This window comes from Eucyclogobius newberryi, unplaced genomic scaffold (genome assembly GCF_026437365.1).
Source record: "Eucyclogobius newberryi isolate DKJ021-1_F unplaced genomic scaffold, fEucNew1.0.hap1 SCAF_8, whole genome shotgun sequence".
Taxonomy (NCBI): domain Eukaryota; kingdom Metazoa; phylum Chordata; class Actinopteri; order Gobiiformes; family Gobiidae; genus Eucyclogobius; species Eucyclogobius newberryi.
The window spans coordinates 17,162,685-17,183,265 of NW_027316500.1; the positions used below are offsets into that span (position 1 = coordinate 17,162,685).

General features: G+C 39.3%; 1 protein-coding gene across 2 annotated transcripts in view; it reads right to left on the reverse strand.

Moving 5' to 3' along the window:
• The window catches only part of slc8a1b (solute carrier family 8 member 1b), a 106,463-nt gene that overhangs the window by 23,637 nt on the left and 62,245 nt on the right, over positions 1-20,581 (reverse strand). Inside the window, exons 4-5 of one of the 2 annotated variants that reach the window (XM_072436320.1) lie at positions 11,203-11,312; positions 3,178-3,323 (exon numbers count right to left, since the gene is read on the reverse strand). In XM_072436320.1, the coding sequence (XP_072292421.1) occupies positions 3,178-3,323; positions 11,203-11,312 (256 nt within the window). Of the gene's footprint in view, positions 1-3,177; positions 3,324-11,202; positions 11,313-11,586; positions 11,694-20,581 lie in introns of both variants that reach the window. The other variant, XM_072436321.1, reaches the window with a different exon arrangement.

A 20,581-nucleotide genomic window follows, 5' to 3' on the forward strand; every position in this document is an offset into this window, starting at 1 on the left:
TAGTCACAAAACACAATGTAGTCTCGTTTTGTGGGTCTTTGTATATTTTAAATTATATTCAGGTAAATGCTAAAGCTTGCAATTGTGTTATTGTAAAAATGTTGTAAAACACGACCTTGTCCAACATATTTTACAGTCTCCATTCATACATACATAGGCTTCAGTATCCTGGTTACAAAGTAGTAATCTTAAGAACTATGGGCCCTTCCAGTGTTTATAAAGAGAAAGCCCGAATTCTAAAGGCTGGTACAGTTCCATACCATATCTCTAATGCATTTTCAATGGGAGGGTTGACAATAGCCTCCAATATGGTGTACATTTTATGTCAACGTTCATCGTCGGTCACCGTTTGGAGTACGGTGTCCTGAAATGTACACCGTACTCCAAACATCGTAAACAATATATCCAACGGTGCTGTTTTGGTGTCTGACAACCACTCGACCACACAAGAGTAGCATCAGCGCATCCTTAGAACAGATGATGAAAAGAAGAAAATGTTTGTGTTGTTTATTGACATAGCGATCTGAACAAATCGCACAAAAATAATAGCGAGAACAGTTTGACAAGGATTTTTTTGTATTGTTTCACCAAGTGCCCCTTCAAGTTGAATAGTAAACTTCATAAATTAGAGCTGGAAGGTATTGACTCTTAATACTTAAAACATAAACAACAAGCATTTGTCTGCACAGCCAATAAAAAACAAGATTTGATTTAGCTGTCCTATTCAAATGAATGGGGACAGTACCGGGCTGTGTGCGCAGCTATTCCAAAACTTCACTCCAGGCTAGTTATTACTTTTTTACACTTAGGTCGAGTGAAATTTGAGACTTTTTGAACCTGCTTTGTCTGCGTTATGTAAGGATTGATGAAAGAAGGTGTTTGTCCGAGTGCTTCTGAAAGAGACCGAGCTACTTGAAAATCCTTCTTTCATACTGTCAGTTTTGTTAGTTTTGCTCCCGCTGCCATCGTTACCAAGATGAGATATGGATTCTAAACAACACAGTCTTCAATAAAGCTGTTCCAACTAGCAGCGTGGCCTTGTTAATATAGTGTAAAAATAAATAGCCATATAATTTCATATAAAAGGTTGCAGTTGTATGGACCAGAGGGGACCAGGGTTTGAATGTGGCGTTGCTTAGAGACTGTTTGCCAACTCTGCTGATTGATTGTTTCTTCACACTTGGTGGATTGCTCATAATTTCATATTCTGGTAAATTTAGCTGTCTTATCATGAGTCGCAGTTTGCATTTTCTGGTTGTTATGGTTACTGGATGCATGATACAAATTCTTATAACCATTGAACATTGTCTTGGAAAAACAGCATTGATGTGAGGTTATTTTTTGCTTAATAACGTTGCAAATTCAATAACAAAAATATTCAGGAACATTTTAGCTAAGGCTGTGCAGTTAATCCAGTATTTACTGAATTGAGAACCAAACATTTAAAATTGTCAATGATCAGCTTTACAACAAATCTTCTGTCTATAAAAGCATCTTGTTTGGAGTTCAGAAATACATTTTTATTTTTGTTTAACAGCGATGATTTGCTTATGTGCATAAACTTAAGATGGGAAAAGGTATATTTGTTTAGAAAATCTCATTTTTGGCTTTCTCGTACAGCTAAGCAATGTAACCGAACTGTAGATTCTTTGTTTAACTTCTTTTCCATAATAAATCTCTAAGGAAACTATAGTTCAAACTTTCAGTTTGATCCAGAAGGTCTGTTTTGTCAGCCACTTAACTTTACAGACCTTCACCATCTGCCAAATGGACAGCACTTCAGATGACCTTCTCACATTCACTCCAACACACTTTAATGTACAGAACCACTTGTCAAAGTATAACGCTCTGTCAAGTGGTGAGCTGTTATTAACTGTCAGTCTGTTGAGAGGTAAAGAGGGAGAGAGAGAAAGCACATGGGTCATATTAGGTGTTTATATGAATGTCTATGAGGCCATGTTTCTGCATCCACTTCTCTTTTGATTTAACGCTGCATTCTTTATCATGATATTAACTACCTGCCTCCGCATTTTGTCCAAACCACACTAATCTGATCACACTAACTGCTATTCCACCCCCTTATTTTTATAGTGCATTTTGAAATAACAAGATGTGGAAACGCCAAATATTATATGCTTGCTTCAGATGGATTTTGTTTAATGTACGTAACAATTAAAGCAAATTTTGAACGGTCACACAAACTCATGAAGCGAATATTCAAACCCATGTGACCGTCAGACTTCAGACCTGCTCCAGGCGCAGCAGAGCAGGTGATGAACAAAGCCAAAATAATCCACATGATCCACATGATCCACATGATCCACATGATCCACATGATCCCATCAGGTTGGTTGTTTGCCACAAAACCTCCAGAAGAGCAGAGCTAACCATCATCACTGCACCAAACAAAACATGTGGGCCAACTCTAACCTGACTGATATGTTTATTACTCTGAATTGAGTTTTACAAAATATCAATTTGGACAGGCTCTCGCCGAAAGCAGTCAGGAAAAGACGTAACGTTATCACAAATATTTGCATCTGATTGGTCAAAGCGTCACAACAGGACAAGCCAAAAAATCTAACTCAGTATATCTGTATCATATAGGCCATTTGTCTACATTGCCAAGTTTGTTGACTTCAGCCTAAGCTGCAATGCAGCGCTGTGATTGGTCAGGCCCTGAGCGGCCGGGCTCAAACCGAACAGCGCGAGCCTGATTAGATGGATTCTCAAGAGTTTGTGAAACAAATATTGTGAATTCATCTAACATGAGCCAGGTTAGGCAAACTAATAATTTGCCCAGAAACACATACGTGCTATTTAATCTTCATTAGAGGAGAAAATGTTTGTCCAACATTAAAAGTGTTGCAAAACTTCAGCATTCAGTCTATTCAATTCAAAATATTTTTCAAATATCTTCTCTCAGCTGTTGACTGATCATTGATTCAATCGTTATACAGTCTTAAAATCTCCAGTTTTTCACTGTCAGTGAAAATTCTAAAGGGCAATTTAAGACTTTCAGATGGTGTGTACCGGTCTGCACAGGTGGTCAAGGGTTTTTTCTACTAACAAAATCAACACGCACTTGTTTTGAAATACATCCCACAACTTGGATTCAAGACAAACTGAAGTGTTTATCAGATGTGTAATGGACTAAAAGCAGAGTGAGCATCTTACCTTGAACTCATAGGACTCTTCTATGATGATCTCCAGTTTGACATGGTCCCCCAGCATGGGACGTCCCATCTCTGCGATGCGCCTCTCCTCATCATCTTTCCCCGCCAAAGCCTCCTCTTCCTCCTCTACCTCCTTTTGTTGTTCCTCTGAAATGATCGCAGCACATCGAAACATTACTATTTGTAAAATGCATTCATTTACTACATACTTTGCATGTTTGTCCATCCATCCATTTTCTACCGCTTGGTCCCTTTCGGGGTCGCGGGTGACTGGAGCCTATCCCAGTGACTTCGGGCCTTAGGCGGGGTACACCCTGGACAGTGGCCAACTTGTCGCAGATTATATATTATTATTGTATACTGTTGATTTCAGCCAGTAAAATGTACATTTTGAACATTGCAGCACACAATTACAAACACATTTACACATATCTGGCATAGAGTTGGGTGTTTCAGCGTCTCCAATAGTGCAGTTTTAAGTACAAGGAAAACTAAAACTCTGATTGGATACTGGTCAAAATTGTGATATTTTCTTTAGTCCAATGCGTTAGCTGCTAACGGGTTTGTTGCTAATGCCATCCATCCATCTATCTTCTTCCGCTTTATCCGGGCTGGGTCGCGGGGGCAGCAGTCTGAGCAGGGACTCCCAGACTTCCTTCTCCCCAGACACTCCTTCCAACTCCTCCGGGGGGATCCCGAGGCGTTCCCAGGCCAGCCGAGAGACATAGTCTCTCCAGCGTGTCCTGGGTCTTCCCCGGGGCCTCTTCCCGGTGGGACATGCCTGAAACACCTCCCGAGGGAGGCGCCCAGGAGGCATCCGGAACAGATGCCCGAGCCACCTCAGCTGGCTCCTCTCGACGTGGAGGAGCAGCGGCTCTACTCCGAGCTCCCCCCGTGTGGCCGAGCTCCTCACCTTATCTCTAAGGGAGCGCGCAGCCACACGGCGGAGGAAACTCATTTCGACCGCTTGTATCCGCGATCTTGTCCTTTCGGTCACTACCCAAAGCTCATGACCATAGGTGAGGGTAGGAACGTAGACGGACCGGTAAATCGAGAGCTTTGCCTTTCGGCTCAGCTCCCTCTTTACCACAACAGTCCGATGCAGCGACTGCATCACTGCAGCTGCTGCACCGATCCGCCTGTCGATCTCCCGCTCCATCCTTCCCTCACTCGTGAACAAGACCCCGATATTGCTAATGCCATAACTTAAAATCCTATAATGCTACACAGATGAAGGTACTGTTGTCGTCCTTGACCCTCTGATTCAAAAACCCATTAAAGGAACATTGCTATGGAAATGGAGAAGAACTATTTACCAAAGCTAATAAGAGCTGAGATGAAATAGCATTCATAGAGATTATATATTGTACTATAAGTTTCTATTTAGTAATGATTATAAATGCTGTGGTTCGCTTAAGCAAGAGTCAACTTAATATGCAAATCACTGCTCTATGTGAGGAGGCAAATGAATAACAGTAGGGCCGACATTAACAGCACGTAATTATCAGAAATGAGGTGAAAAGTAGAATAGTTTGGAAGGTTTTAGTATGCAGCCGGGGAAAAAAATGTTTTTTGGGTGAACTTGCTTCATTGTCTTATTTTGCTCATTTTCTTTTAACTCGGAGCGTCAGATTAATGGTAATTTAATGAAGTCAATTAGCAGCCAACATGAGCCTCATGTGGGACGTCCATGACCTGCAGTATCCTGGTTTACTACTCTCCCAGTGTGCGCTTGTGTGTGTGCTTGTGTGTGTGTGTGCTTGTGTGTGTGTGTGTGCTTGTGTGTGTGTGTGTGTGTCTAAATGTGTCTGTGCAGATGTGGGGCAGGCAAAGGTCGCAGGTTTGAGGCTAAAACACTGTTCCCTGTCAGAGCTGCAGTCCGACCCATTTGTCATTCTGATGTTTTCTCCCTTCTCTACTGGTGTCCTTTCCTCACATTTCTGCAAATAACTCAATGATTCACATTCATTTGCATATTTCTTGTTAGCGTTTGACTGACAAAAAGTACTTTCATTTGATGACATGATTCACTTGTCTTCACATTTGACAGTTACAGAACAATTCCGGAGTTTCCTACATTTTTTACATAATGTCTTTTGATCCAACAATGCCACTATTCTTCTCTCTATTTTCTTGAGTAATTTATTCCCTTGGCAGGCTGGGCATTGTCCTGCATTGTCTTGGAAATGTCATGGACTAAAATGTATTAAAGGAGGTCTAATCAAATGGAAAGTGCTAGACTGGTAAGACACATCTACAACTCATTTCTCCTATCCCATGACAGGTACAACACCTAATGTCCCAATTGGTCACACTTTCAGCTGGATATAGTCTCACATATATTTGACAAAGTAATAAGAAACTATTTTGGTCATTGTTTAAACTTGAAACACACACCAGCAGGTCTTTCTATAAATGAAATGAGTATGTAGGTGTGTAGGCTCTCATTGACAGAACAATTGCTCCTTATTAAAGTTCAAGCAAAGCCATCTTAATTTATGCTGCTTGGAAGTCATCGTGAGATAAACTCCAGGCTGTGACAATTTGCTGAATGTAACCTCTGCTCTCACCCCCATTTCACGTTACTGTGCTATCTAATACAGTTTAGAGCCTATTTTTACTAAAATGCCTAAGAAAATGACCCCCAATTAAAACTGAAGCTTTTCCTGTTCCTGAACCCTTGAGCCTTTGTGAAGCTGTAGTTTTAGCCTCTGAAGTCTGTTTTACTCTAATTATAAGTAGAAACATGCTCCGCACAGAGCAATTCAGATTGTAATTTCCGCCTAGGTTTTCTTAATTAATAAAGAGTAAAGCTGGTTTCCGGAGGGATGGTCTGATTGTCACTATTTTTTTAAAGCTGAAGGTAATTTGTTTTTATCACTTGTATTAAAGCAAAAATGTCCAGGCTGAATCCATATAAAAGTATTATTCGTTTAAAATGTTGTTTTAGGGTAATTTCTTTACTTGTGGGTTTGGAGTTCAAACTGACCCTGATTCTTCCCAAAATGATTGATTTGACTGGAAATAAGTGGCTTACAGCTTTATATTTAAGTACAACATAACAAGCAGCTTTACTTTTATCAGATGTGAACAAAATTGAATAAATAATGTAAGATTCCCACATCCCACGGGCGTAAGCTGGGGTACCTGATTTGTATAAATGAGTCAATTATAAAAATATAATGTAAAAGCCGCACTTTGGGACAAATGAGACCTCTGAGATGGCTGTGCTTGGGCGGTCTAACCTAGTTTCGCTTCACCATCTGAAAAAATCTGTTCTAAAGCCGTGCACATGCCTGAAAATGAATGCATGTGAATATTAACCATGTGCCAAAGTGTTTGTGAGAGCTATGGACAAGTGGAAGGGGCAAGGGAAGGTTGAAAGTTGAAGTGTCGTAATTAGAAATGGCAAAGGCTGCAGTAATTTATGCAGATTGTCCACTGCAGTGAAGTAAATGTCCCTGTGCTACAAACATGCTCTGGAAAGATTTTGAAATGTGCACTTTGAGAGGACTACCACTGCCAGAATACAGGATGAGAGGTGACAGCATTGTCATGTGCAGAGGCATAATGCAGTGTGCCAAAGTTTCATCTGTCTTTGTCCGCGTGGGTTTCCGAGCGATAAGTGCTGACAGCTATTCTCCAGCTTGCACCCTGGCCTGCTTTGATAGGGGCCCTGAACTACACCGGCGTGATCGAGGATGACAACAGAGACAGCAGCTATAAGAAGGCTTTGATTTGCTATGTGGTGATAATGTAGCAAACACCCAAAAGTAGGAAGTAGAGTTTGTCCAAATATCTGGATTTTGGCTGGGTAAGTGAATAAAGTAGGAATTACCACGGCAAAAGGGGGAGCCGTTTGTCAGAAAGCTCAAGATCTTAATATATATTCTTAGTGTAAGTGAGTTAAAGTCTGACAAGTGTTATAAATCAAGACTTTAGCACGTCAAAGTGCTCAATTTTACAGTACTTAAATTGATACAATACAAGGCCCAGTCTTAGCACTATTTTTTACTGCCATACTTTTGATTTATTTTGCTCTACATTTTGGTGATTACAAGTTATTTCACTACACTTCACTACAAAATCTGCAGGTAGGAACTAATATTGCTCAGGTATATAAAGTGGCAAAGTGGTCAAAGTCATCATTCTGTCTCCTAAATATTGGTCAGCCAGTGAGGTATGTTTGTATTGATTGTTGTCTTATTTTAGTTTAATGGTGGCATAAGGTGGCGTCACGTCAAGGTGCAACAATGTCAAGCTCAAAACGGTGCCAGCCACGATAAAGTTTGCTTCCAGCCATGAGTAAAAATAACTCTTGACTATTTGACTATTGACTACTTACGCACTACATTTACATGAAAACTAACATGTGCAAAACGATCTGACACTTTAGATTAATTGGTAATACACTTGAGCTCATTATGCTGTGACATGGTATTGTGACTAACTAGGTTAACCTGTATTTTGCGTAATAAAATGCTCAAAAAGGCAATCAACCGGAAGTCTCTGAACTGCCTTAATTAATTTATGACTAATTGTTGTACGTAGCTTCTGTCTGTTACATAATTTAACATACACATACAGGGTTTCCAAGGACATGCCTCTAAGACAAGCTGTCACATACTATATTTATACTCATTGTGTGCCTTTTATGTGTATGTAAGTACACAGGGTCGACCCCCTCTGCAGGGTGCATGTGTTTTTGGCCGTTTCTCCCTTTAAGCTCTGGTCCTTTTGCTCTTTCTCTCACCCCAGCAGTGACTGACGTGGTCTGAGGGCACCATTGGACCCTCTTTGGCCCTTGTTATCCTGACACATCCAGTGGTCGATCTAGACAGGCTGTTTAGTTTGGATACAATAGAAACTTCTCAACCAGTATTCCTGAGTTAATTTGAGGTAGCTAATTTACTCACGTTGTTTAATGCAATGAATGCGACTTTGCAGCACAAACTTCTGAAGGCACAAAAAGGCACAAAAACAAGAGCTGGTGCCAAATAATAAGAGCCAGACAGAGGTGACAAAGACGTTATTTACACCTCTGAGTAATTTGATAACGGTCTCTAAGATAATGTCTTGCAGCGGCAATTTTTCACTTTTTGTCAGCCAATCACCTCTCCCAGCTCACTGTTATTCATCTCTTCAGATACCTATTCAGGCAGCATTTCTTTCTCTTCCTATCACTCGCATCATGACATGTGTAATAATAATATGAGCCCAATGACAGGAAATGAGTCAAATCAAATTGAGAAATGCCTGATCATCCAAAAGTGAGCTTGATATTCAGTGCATTAATCACGACAGCCTGATTGCCCACAGTTCAAATGCATTTGGGTGTTAAATTTGATGTTGATAAAAGATAGTCAGTTTCACACCTCCTGAGTGTATTTTGCACATTTTTGCACATAAGGTATTCAAAACACATCCTCCTGTATAGTACTTGTATCATATAAGTCCAAGAAGAAACATTATGTTTTTTTTCTGCTGTATAGTTATAATACAGAACATGTGTTTATATTTTGGTAGTGGTGGAAAGTAATAAAGTACAAAGTAGATTTTTATATGTGTGCTTTTTACTTTTACTTCACTACAACTGACAGCAGTTTTTTTCTTTTCATATTTTAATGACCAAAAAGTTAAAATTACTTTTCATATGGTGTCAGGGTTATTTTTTAGCAAGTTAATGGTGACATCTTTACTAAAGGTCTTGAGTTCAAGCCCCAAATTTGAGCAAACAAAAAATATATGGAAACATAAGATTCATTCGATAGTGATGAGCCAAAATTGACCTAATTCTTTGTCAAAATGAAAAAATAAGATAAGATAAGATAAGATAATCCTTTATTGTCCCACATGGGGAAATTTCATTGGTGCAACGCAGGTAGATACAGAGGTAGATACAGAAGAACAGATCATGTAACCAGTTCTCAAAAACTAGTTATCTGAAATACTTCAATAGGTACAGCAATACTTTTATTCAAGTAACATTTTTATACTATCTTATACTACCGGTAATTTGCTCATGTATCTGTACCTTTACTTAAGTAACAATATTGAGTACTTCTTCCTCCATTGTATTGTGGACATTTTAAATTACATTACGGCTCTAAAACAACTTAATAAAAAACGGGGAATGAAAACTGGGGAAGGGAAAGGGACAATTTAAAAATGCACTTCTACCTAAGTCTTATCTCAGCATTTGTCACTGTTGCCCTTTAACCCATGATACATAATCCACATTAACATCTTGACTGTTCTGGACTAAAGTACGCTACAACAGCAGATGGTCGCCACGCCCTGCAGACACTGGAGTCTGCACTTAACTCACCCATGGAGGCATTCTGCTCTGTACGTACATCTCTTACACACATTAGCCACACAGGGCTCTGGGCTGGAGCTATGCGGCGCTGTTCACTGTGGCAGAAACAAACGTGGCAGCCTGGCTTCATAAAGAAAGTACTCTCATTATTGGCCCACACATTTTGTTTGTGTGTTGTGTGTCCCGGAGGTGTGTTTGATCCTCTGACTGTGATAATGCCATATCCAGCCTCTGTCTTTGATCCCTCATCACTTAAAACACTGTGCAGCACTGGTAAACACACAGGGCTATTAACACTGTGGTGTGGAGAGAGCAGAGGAAACAGATGTGTGCACTGAGCTACTCACTGCCAATGGATCATTCGACTTTTAGCCATCCGTATTCTGTTTTCAATTGACATGAAAAAGACCTTTTTCCATAACCAGTCCACAATGGCAGTGATTTGTGTGTGCATTTAGCATTTGATCATACTGTAGATAAATTACCAAAAATAATGAAATCCTTTTAATGCTAATATATCAAATATGAATATAATATTAATGCACTATGTCATTTTGAGCCTCCTGCTTGTGAGAGCTTTGCCTTGAAGTTCTACAGTGTGGCATGGTTTCCACAGTAACTTGGCCGTGGCCTGCGTGTCTCATTAAGACGGATACATTAACCATACTGTTGAACATTCGAGGCAAAGCCATAATATCTCCATGGAGATAAACCCTCCACCGAAACAATTACATAGTGCACAGTTTGTTTCTGATAAACGGAGAGTTTTAAGACAAATGAGGGATTACACCGACTCAAGTCAATGAGATTTTATGAGGTTGCTCTGATAAACCGTGAAGTTACATTCTAAATAAACATTCAGTTGAATGATGTTAAATTGTCTAATTATACTAGCTAATAAAAACTTATTTGAATATGTTTAAGGGACACTTTAAGGGTACTAGTGTTTGGGTTTGACTGAAAATAAATAGAAACTGAAAGAAAATCATGTTCTTTAACTTCAGGTTGCAATGCTTTTCTCTTACAAATATGATGGAGGTGGGACTGTAATGAGCAATGGACCCAGATGCACAGATGCCACATGCTAATGAAAAACATCTGTAACACCAGCATATATTATGTAGGTCACCATTTATTTACATTTCAAATTGTGTGCTGCTTACAAGTTCAGCAATGTGTGTAATGTAAGTTGTTTTTGTGCATGTATGTGCTTCAGGATTCACATGACATTTCCAACTGTGAAAGGAAACAGAGATTATCGCTGCAGATGAAGACAGAAAGATGGAGGAGACGTAGAAGGGGACAGGTGTGATTCCCACCGAGATTTTGGAACAAACCTCTGGAGAAGCAGAAAGAAAAGGAAATTGAACCACAGCACCACAAAGTATCAAGCTGTTTACTTCACTCCAGAGTTCAATAACATCCCAAATCAGCAAGAGCAAGTCTATGTTACTTTTGAAATATATACAATTAAAGTACTTTTTTCCCCCATTAATTTGGTCAGAACCAGGAGAGGTTTTAATCTTCAGCTTTTATGCAGCCTATTTGTTATTTCAGAGACATAGGGTAACAATGAGGATTTTGAATAGGATTTCAGACTAAACTAGACTCATTAGACTTCATATTGATAGAGACAATGCTTATGATAATCTACTACTTATGAATTTTGCTGATTTGGGATCGAAGCAGCACACGTTACTGTCACACCTGTCCGATCCTTCTCGCTGCGTCTCCATTGGGGGGCGCAGAGCAGGACGTAGAATGACGACAGCTTATTGTACTCCTCCCGGTCTAAGATCCTAACGGTTATGCTCTTCCTGTATGGGACACACACGCATGGACACATACAGAGGGGGCGTGGTCAACATGCGAACTCGACAAACAATATGAAATGTGACATAAACATAAAATACACAGACATCCGCTCATGCGCTCCGGCGGCGAGGTGGACGTGGTGTGATGAGGTGAACGCGTTGTATGTTCCACAAGATAGGAAGGGAAAAAGACAATCCTATCTTGGAAACCATGCAACCTTTTTGAATGGCGGTTTGAAGTTCAAAGGGTCGAAATGTTCTGACCCCGACCTCTGACCTTTGCTGTCGTCGCTGTCCACCAATCGCGGCTCTCCGATCTCTATGTAGAAGGTTTTGTTCTTCTCATACTCTTCATCATCGATTACTTTCACCTTGATGGTTTTACTGAAGAGGAAAAAGGGGGAAAGAAGAAAGGAAACAAGGAAGCAAAGTGAGGAAAGGATAGACTGGAAACAAGAAACAAGCCAGCAGCCATGTTTTTAAGATGTGGCGACCTTTTTTTCTTCAAAGATCGCCTGATTTGAGCGTAACATCACAGATAAGTGCTATCACAGCAAGTATAGAGAAGATAAAGCTGATAAAATCAACTCTGTCTCTGCTCTGGCTGTCAACTTGGTGCAAAATCAACATTTAGTTAAAATAATCTTGTCAGAGGGATAATTTCATTTCCACAGCAGGTTAAGTTCACGGTGAGGGTCCGGTTTATCTGCATTATTAGTCATTTTGGCAGCCGAACACTCAAGAATCAAGATGACAAATTAACCATGCGGAGTAGACACATGTAAATGAGCTCGGAGCTGCAGAGCCACTGTCAGAAGGTTGTCTAATGACCCTCTAGTAATTTGACATCAAAATCCAAAAGGAACCATTATCGTTACAGCATTCTGTAACGATACCGATTGTTCAAATAAATGGGACACTGTCAAAAAAAAAAGGGTTTAGTTTGAATACATTTTCAAACTATCGTTGCACAGTAAAGTAAACCAATTAACCACCACTGATTAACCAACTGCTTAATCGAGAAGAAGAAATTTGCCCGATTAACTGGTGCATTCGGAATCACAACTAAACAGTGCATTAAAACTCCGCTTCTATCAGCTTTTATTCAATCGTGTTGTGCACTGTTCAAAGACCAGTTGCTGTTAATGCACTGTGTGAAAACGTGCTTCGCTATTGCACCGTCTGGCTGGATAATATGTAGGAGCGTAATAATGTTTAAAATCAGTCAAATAAGTAGACCAAATTTCCCACTAAACAGCTCTGTTACTTCAGAAATGACACTGGATGATTTGATTGATTCACAATTACAAATCACAAATCTATAGTTTAGGTTTGATCAACAGTAAGACACAACTTGGCTTCATCTTTTCACCAAACTCCAGGCTGTTATTTGTACACCTCAACCAATCTCACAGGTACAAATCTATTCAAAGTTGGTTATTTTGCCGTGCTGAAAACGCAATTATCCAACATCGAAAGAGCACACGGTTTGCTGGAAGGTCACAGCAGCCATTTTCAAAGCACTGCCCGCCTCGGCACAGTGCAGAGGAGTTGGTGTGTGACTGTATTTGTTGTGGCAGTTGGCCTCCGTCACACATGGAGGAAAGCTAATATCTGGGGTCACAGCTCTACGGAGAGCCACATTGGTACTTTTCATGCCTTTGAGGGGTAACTGTGTGTATTTGTATGCGCCACATTCCTATTTGGAGCAACATAGATGTTTAAAGACGGCACAGAGGATGGTCCTAAGCTACCTCTAAAGGGGGCGAGGGGATGTGCACAAAGAGAGGATTAGGTTTATCTCATATCACAGGCCTGTAACCTGATTTGTATAAAATTACACTGCAAGAGCATTACAATTCTAAATCAACTTATATAACTGCTGTATTGAGCGTAAATGCGTCATGTATAGTATTATCATGTTTGCATCTGTCAGAGCTGTCCACAATGTAATAAAAGTGCAAAAATAACAATTAAAACAATTATTAAAATACAGAACAATACAATTTTATGATAATGATAATTTTAAGTACAAATTGTATAATATATAATTTACTAAATAAATTGTAAAAATAAAGACTTTATGAAGAAAACATATTTAGTTAAATTAGGACCAAAAAAATCCTTAAAACGATGACTAAAATCGGCCTTTTTCACACGTGTATATCATATATCATAAATAATAATACTTATTTACTTAACACTTAATAAAAATATTAAGTGTATGAGGTTTTTTGTTACTAATGTGACATCTTCTGTTGTGTTGAGTTATGGTTTGGTCTCTACAAAGTCCTGTGATTTCACACTAAAAATGCATTCATATCACTCATGACTACACTAAAATATGGGTGTTGTTAAAAGGTGTTAAAAGATTACTAAAAGGATCTTAATGTAATGATAATGTAAATTAACAAAATGCATTTCAGTAATTTCATGTTCACAAAGCCCTTAATATCAGAATACAATTGTCCTATGAATAATTCACCTTTTCAGATCAGAAGATTGAGCCTTAATGCTGCAGTCAGCAGGTATTTAAGTGTAGAACTCTGCAATTTATAATTAATTGATATTGCTTAAAAGTATCACAAATAAAAAGCATTGCTAAGAAGTCCATCATAATACATTATATTGTCATACTGATGTTTTGAGTACAGCCGCCCTAATTGTAATGTCATAATCTTATCATTTCATTTAGGATTATCAGGATTTAATCAACGGGTGGTGCTGAAAGTGAAAAGGATAATCCATTCAAATAAATCCGATGTACATTTGACCTTTGTTATCAGGCATTAGCTCTTTTGACTGCAAGTTCAGTGGCAGATGGGGTGTAGTTTTAACCTTCTGTACCGTACTTCTGGGCTCACAAATCTTTCTAACAACAGGCATAGAACAGCTGCTGGCACAACCATTCCCAGACGTCAGGGCAAAACACACATGCATTCATCACATTCTTATTCAACACTTGCTATTGATCAGCATGTACATTCAAAATTATTCAGGCACAAAGAATGATAATAGTTGTTCCGACTGTTTCTCATTGCTCTTTGAAATTGTAATGAATCACGTGGACATATTTATTTTCTGCAGACATTTGGGGACGGTCGACTCCACTGTTGTAGCTGGCAAAGATCACAATCAACCACATTACTGGAAACATGAGCGTCGCAGCCAACACAGCCGAGAAGCAGGCCTACTTATCTGCTCGGAACAGATTTATGCCCCGTTCTTCCATACACACACTCACACTTACACACACAGCGGCTAACTATGTGACAAACAGGGTGTAAAACATGGCTGACCCGTCTCCATGGTAACATAATGTTTAGATGACTTGCCATGGAGGACCAGAGATTTATGGAGGAAGATCAAGGACTATTTGTTTTATCTTCTTTGGACACTATAAACATTTTTGTCACTTCTCTATTTAAGTGGCTCCAAAAATACATAAAATAATCTAATAACATTGGAGGTATTAAGCAATGGGAAAACTATAGACTGAAGCTGCGTTCCCGTCACCCTCGGAGGTCGGAACGCAAACATCATGTGTTTCTGCGTTCCAGTTGTTCCAAGTCGGAAAAAGCTAGAAGCAATACATTATATACTATTATATATGTACTTTAAAATCTCACATAAAAAATATAAACCAGGAACCTGCTCAAATCAGCCCAGACAATATTACATTTGTGAGTTATAAATCAACATTTATCAAAGTGAATTTCTGCTTTTGTTGATAACACCTCCTCGCAGACTTTAGCAACATTAGCATAACAGCACATTTATAAGTGCAGAGGCTCAGTTGCTGTGCAGGAGCAGGATCACACACAGCAAGTAGACAGTAGAGAGCAACTAAAGGGAAAATAACATAGTCTCAATATTTTTACTGTCTGTTAAACTTTATCCAAACGCAGGGTGTGGCCATGTTGGATTGTGTAACTCCGATAAACTCACGATTCTGAAATGATGCCAGAGTTTCCAAGTTCCAAGTTTGCCAAGTGTTGCTGGTTTTGTTCCGCTCTCTGATTCGTTTGCGTTCACAATTCAAACAAATCGCGCCAGAGTTTGTTTCAACCGGACCGAGATTGACCTTTCCAACCGGACCAGAGTTCACTTCATTGGTACGGAGCAGAGTTTGATTGCACGTTCACAATTACCCACGCAAACAAGCCAGGCAAAGAATCCTGATTCCAAACTAAAGTGTACTGTGAATGCACCATAAGAGTAATTATTAGTAAGTGAAAAATTCATTTGTGGACTTATAAACAACTTAACATCAAATTATGTTTAAGATGATAGAATATTGATCTGTATCAGCAATTACCGGTTATTATCCACAGCAGCATAACAAATATTGGATATAATTTGAATAATATTGGTGAAAAACCCTCAATTTATGTGCTTAGCCGAAAGCACCAATATCTCACAACATATGTCAGGTATCAATCCAACTGTAACGTTCCATTTGTTTCTTTCTCTCCCTGTGGCTTGAAAAGATTTAAGGCCTTTGTGATTTAGCCAAAAGTGGAATCATAACACTTCGCTATCCGGCTCCAATACGCGGTCATGCATGAGGAGGAGGAGGAGGAGAAGAAAAAAAAAATCAAAGCTTTCCCATGGGATCAGAAATCATGTACATCACGTTTCCATGGCGATGTCCTTTCAGCTGCTTCACCCAAAAGCATCAAACGAAAAAAGTATTTAAATAGCTCTAACAACAGCAGAGCATTATCTCCACTGCATCTTAAAACTTGTCCTTTTGTCGTCCATAAACAGGCTTTCTGTAACAGTCCTTTCTTTATACCACTTTAAATTGAAAAAGAGCTTACTGTCACTGACAAAATGTGTTCAGTTTGAGGAGTGATGTAACAGATTATATCAGCTTTTGACCTGCATAGCACAATTCATCTGAACAGAATATGAAACTAGAATATTCCAAGGACGATTCGGAAAGTAATGACGCACATTTCAGTTCAAATCGTTTTCAAGAAATGTATTTTAATATGAGCACAATGTCTCAAAATGTGCACTATTATCTGTTTAAAAAGTATACTTAAAACCCCAAAGTGTAAGTCATGAATGAGGTTATTGCAGTGAAAAGAAAATTCTATTAAAACTGCAGAATCTTACAACTTTTATTACAATTATTGGACTAATTTCACATTCAACCACTTCTTTTTTTACATTTTACATACTTACAAACAGCATATACTTGTAAATGGATCTATTGTAAATTTAATGTATATCTTTTCTGTATTGTTGTCCGTTAGTTGGACAGATAATAATTGTTTTGCTGGAGCAGATTGTTGGTGGGTGGACTTCAGCCTCAGACTAAACAAAAGCCAGGGTTTTTGTATGTATGTGTGTGTGTGTGTGTGTGTGTGTGTGTGTATGTGTGTGTGTGTGTGTGTGTGTGTGTTTGGATAGCAGTTAGAAACGTGTCAATTCTATGCGCACACTTTGCATCTTAAATTAAGACGTGTTAATGCCAGGATAAGCAATGTCAGTGCGAAATGTACATTGTGGAGCTGATGTAGTCCTTTGAGACCACAGCTATTAGCAACTGTTAATAAATGAATGTGACTGATGTATTTGGATTTCCACGATTGTGTGTTTGTGTGTGTGTGTTTGGTGTTTACATGCAGTGGTTTATGAGGCAAAGCTGATAATGATGTTGGCCACAGTGGGAAACCGCAACAATGGACTAGCAGGGCTCATGCCGGCCGCCTCTAATAAGCTCCAGTCTCCGCTCTAATGCACATAATCCTGACATTATGGAGGCTAATGAAAATACAAGAGGTTACATAAACAGCACCGCCCACACAAATGCACAAATGTTGCGGAGGAATCAATCAAGAATCAAACAAGATGTGGTCTGAAAAAGGCTGGCAGCCAAAACAAGATCACTTTTATGTGAAACCATAAACCACTAAGTGATTCTTTGGATTCAACAGTTTGATTGTGTACTTAAATTGGACACCTACACCAACATTTTGACTTGAATAAGTGCTTTGACTCCTTGCAGTGTCCATACAGTGGTGGAAGAAGTACTCGATGTTAAAATACAGATAAAATACAAATACAGGAGCAAAAGAAACCTCTCAAAAGTAAAGTTCCCAAAGATGCAAAGCAATATCCAATAATCTTTTACTATATTTACTATAATAACGTTGCTATTTTGACAATGCCCACGTGATTAAAAAAAAGTTTAAAATAATGCTTTATTGTCAGTATAATACGCTCACATTCAGCCATTATTTTTCCAACTTAAGTGTTGCTGAGGAACCTTTAATACATTTTCCCAGGCTGGTATCTCACCTAGGGAACAGTCCCCGGCTGCAATATGAAAAAGGGCAATAAAAACAATGTTTATAGTAACAACTATTTTATTAGACAGCACTATGCAAATGTGTCAACCCAGCCATAAACACAGCACGCTCTGTTTATCCCTCTACTATAACTGCGTTCTACATGTTTTTTTCTTTCTGCAAGGCCTCCCCAAGCGTCATTCACAAGCCTTTTCTCATCCTACTGCCCCAATCTGTGTTCTGTTTCTATCTTCTACTTGTCTGCTATGTATTTTGGTAACCTAATAAGGACTTACAGAAATCATGGGGATTTCCTTGCACACAAAGACTCAAATATATGTTTCCACTTTGCTTTACAAGCTCCCCAAAGACAAGATTGCGGTGAGGAAAAAATGTTTATACTATGAACCACTATATTAACTTTCCAATAAGCTACTACTGGGGTTTCGGCATTTAAAGCACTTAACTAATTGTGTTCAAGAGAAAATGCGAGTTTAGTCTATAATGAATTTCACGGCTGCACAGACTAACAGTGTTTTAATTTTTCCACTACTGCAGACCTGAGTGCTGACCCAAGCAAGAAGCAGGCATATTTGAAAATGCAAGTCTAAAATTGCAACTTATAATTGCAATTAGTACATGAAAAGACAGATGGGGAGTGTGCCACGTTGGGCGCATGGCTCTGTGAGTATAATAAGGTAGCAGAGATAGCAGAGGAGCATGGCAGCCGGCGCACAGGCAGGATATGAATGTTAATCAGATGATGCTGCCAAAACAGCTGCAGCGCCACATCATTTCCGGGCCTTTTATGAGCTGACTGGAGGACTAGTACTGTCCAAATGTGACGTACAGTGAAGGGGAACTTAAACCAAATCACAGATAAGACATGGGTACATTTGAAGTGCTCAAAGCTGATTTTAATGTATTATAGTCAACAGAAATGCTTTTATCATACAGTGTATAATAAAAGCAGCTAAATTTAACTACACTTGAGATAATCTAAGCATTTTTTTGTTTATTTACTAAAGTAGAATCTAGTGAAGTGATTTTGGTCCAATCAGGTACATTCACTGAGAATCATGGTGCATTAAAGGGCTATAAAATGTGTTTTCCCCCCATTACAGATGTATTGTATAACCAAATGAGACCGCAGCACTTTCTCTGCATCTAATTATACCGTGTTTTACTCTCAGAGAAGCAGGACTATTAGCATGCTAATGTTTGTTAGCTTTAATGTGAAGGCAAAACTTCGCAATGACCTCACAGAGTTGACACAAGTTAATTAGGATGGTCTGAATGTGAGGAATATAATATATTCCTCACATTCAGACCGTGTGGATTGCTGCAAAGAGTTCTGTTTTTCACATTTAAAGACAGTAAAGCTCAGATACACCACCTTAACAAGAGTGATCAAATAACAAAAAGTAGACAGAGATTGAAGAACTATGTGGAAACTTCTGTGTCATGCTTCAATATTAGATTGGCCAGCTGGAGGATCAAGGTTGATGGGGGACTCTGGAGTATTAGGCTACCCGATTTATACTGTCCTAAACCTGCTGAAAACTGTTTTTTTTTTCTTTTTAGCAGCGATCCATAGTTATCTTCATGTTGCTAACACATTCTTGTATCCTCATCATTCAGAGGCCAGAGCAGAGTTTTGCCAGCCATGCCAAATGCGCACCTCCTGGCTCCCGGACGATAAAATGATTTAATTGATGCATACATCACTAAGCGCTCTCATTTTAACCTCAAGAGCTGCTTTTACAATGAATCTGCTCTGGGGAAAAATAACTTTACTCATATACATTAATAAAAACTGAGTACAGATGCTTTGATAACAAAACATAATATCAGTTGTTATAACCCTACCCTAGGGTACGGAGTAACAAAAACCAAGATGGAAAACGGTAAAATAAAGTGGAATGTTTTATAAGATAAGATAAGATAAGATATTCCTTTATTGTCCCACATGGGGAAATTTCATTGGTGCAACGCAGGTAGATACAGAGGTAGATACAGAAGAACAGATCACTTATAGGAAGTATGAAAAACACTTTCAGTAGAAGATCTCCTATAAATAAATAAAAACTCCCATAGACAAATAAATAAATAAATACCATTGCATGTGATCCCGACAGTAATTGCACATGAATATGTCACGACAGCACATAGATTGCACATGAATTTCACAGTAATTGCACATACGACAGAATTGCACATCAGTATTAGGTTAGGTCAGTATTGCGACGGGATAACGTGACGATCTCCGGGTAAGACGACTGTTCTCCGCAGTTTCATGAGTTCCTCCTTTGTGGAAACGCGGTACGGCGCCGGCCGGGGGGCGGGGCCGGAGCCGGGGGGCGGGGCCGGGGCCGGGGGACTCAGAGCCAAGACACATCGCAACGATACGACGAAAACACTCAATCCAGCCGAATAAAGTCAAAACAAGTTAATTTAAAGCGATTCCAGTGCGTGTCCCGATCGTTCGTGAAGTTCCTCTTTCATATAAACGTGTATATAAACGTGTACCGACGACACGCCGTACTTTAGCGCGGCCGGAGGGCGCGGGGGGGGGGCTGGTGGGCTCGCTCGGAGCTAGCTCACGTCACAACAACACAACGAACGCAACGAAAAAACGCTCAAATCCAGCCGAAAAAAGTCAAAAACAGTTGAATTAAAAAACTATTCCAGCGCGTGTCCCTATCGTACAGTAAAGTAGAAAAAATATACTAACTATATTTACAAAATATAGGAGATAAAGCACAATACGTGTGAGAAAGAAGAGAGAGCGTTTACACCGGGCTGCCAGCTGTACCAGCGCCTTATGACGTAAAGGTACATGAAAATAAACACATACATAACACAGAAAACAAAGTGCCTCAGAAATGTGTGGGTCACACAAGGTCACACAAGGTCACACAGGGTATCTAAAATCAAACTACTTGAATCTGAATAAAAGAACAACAGCCC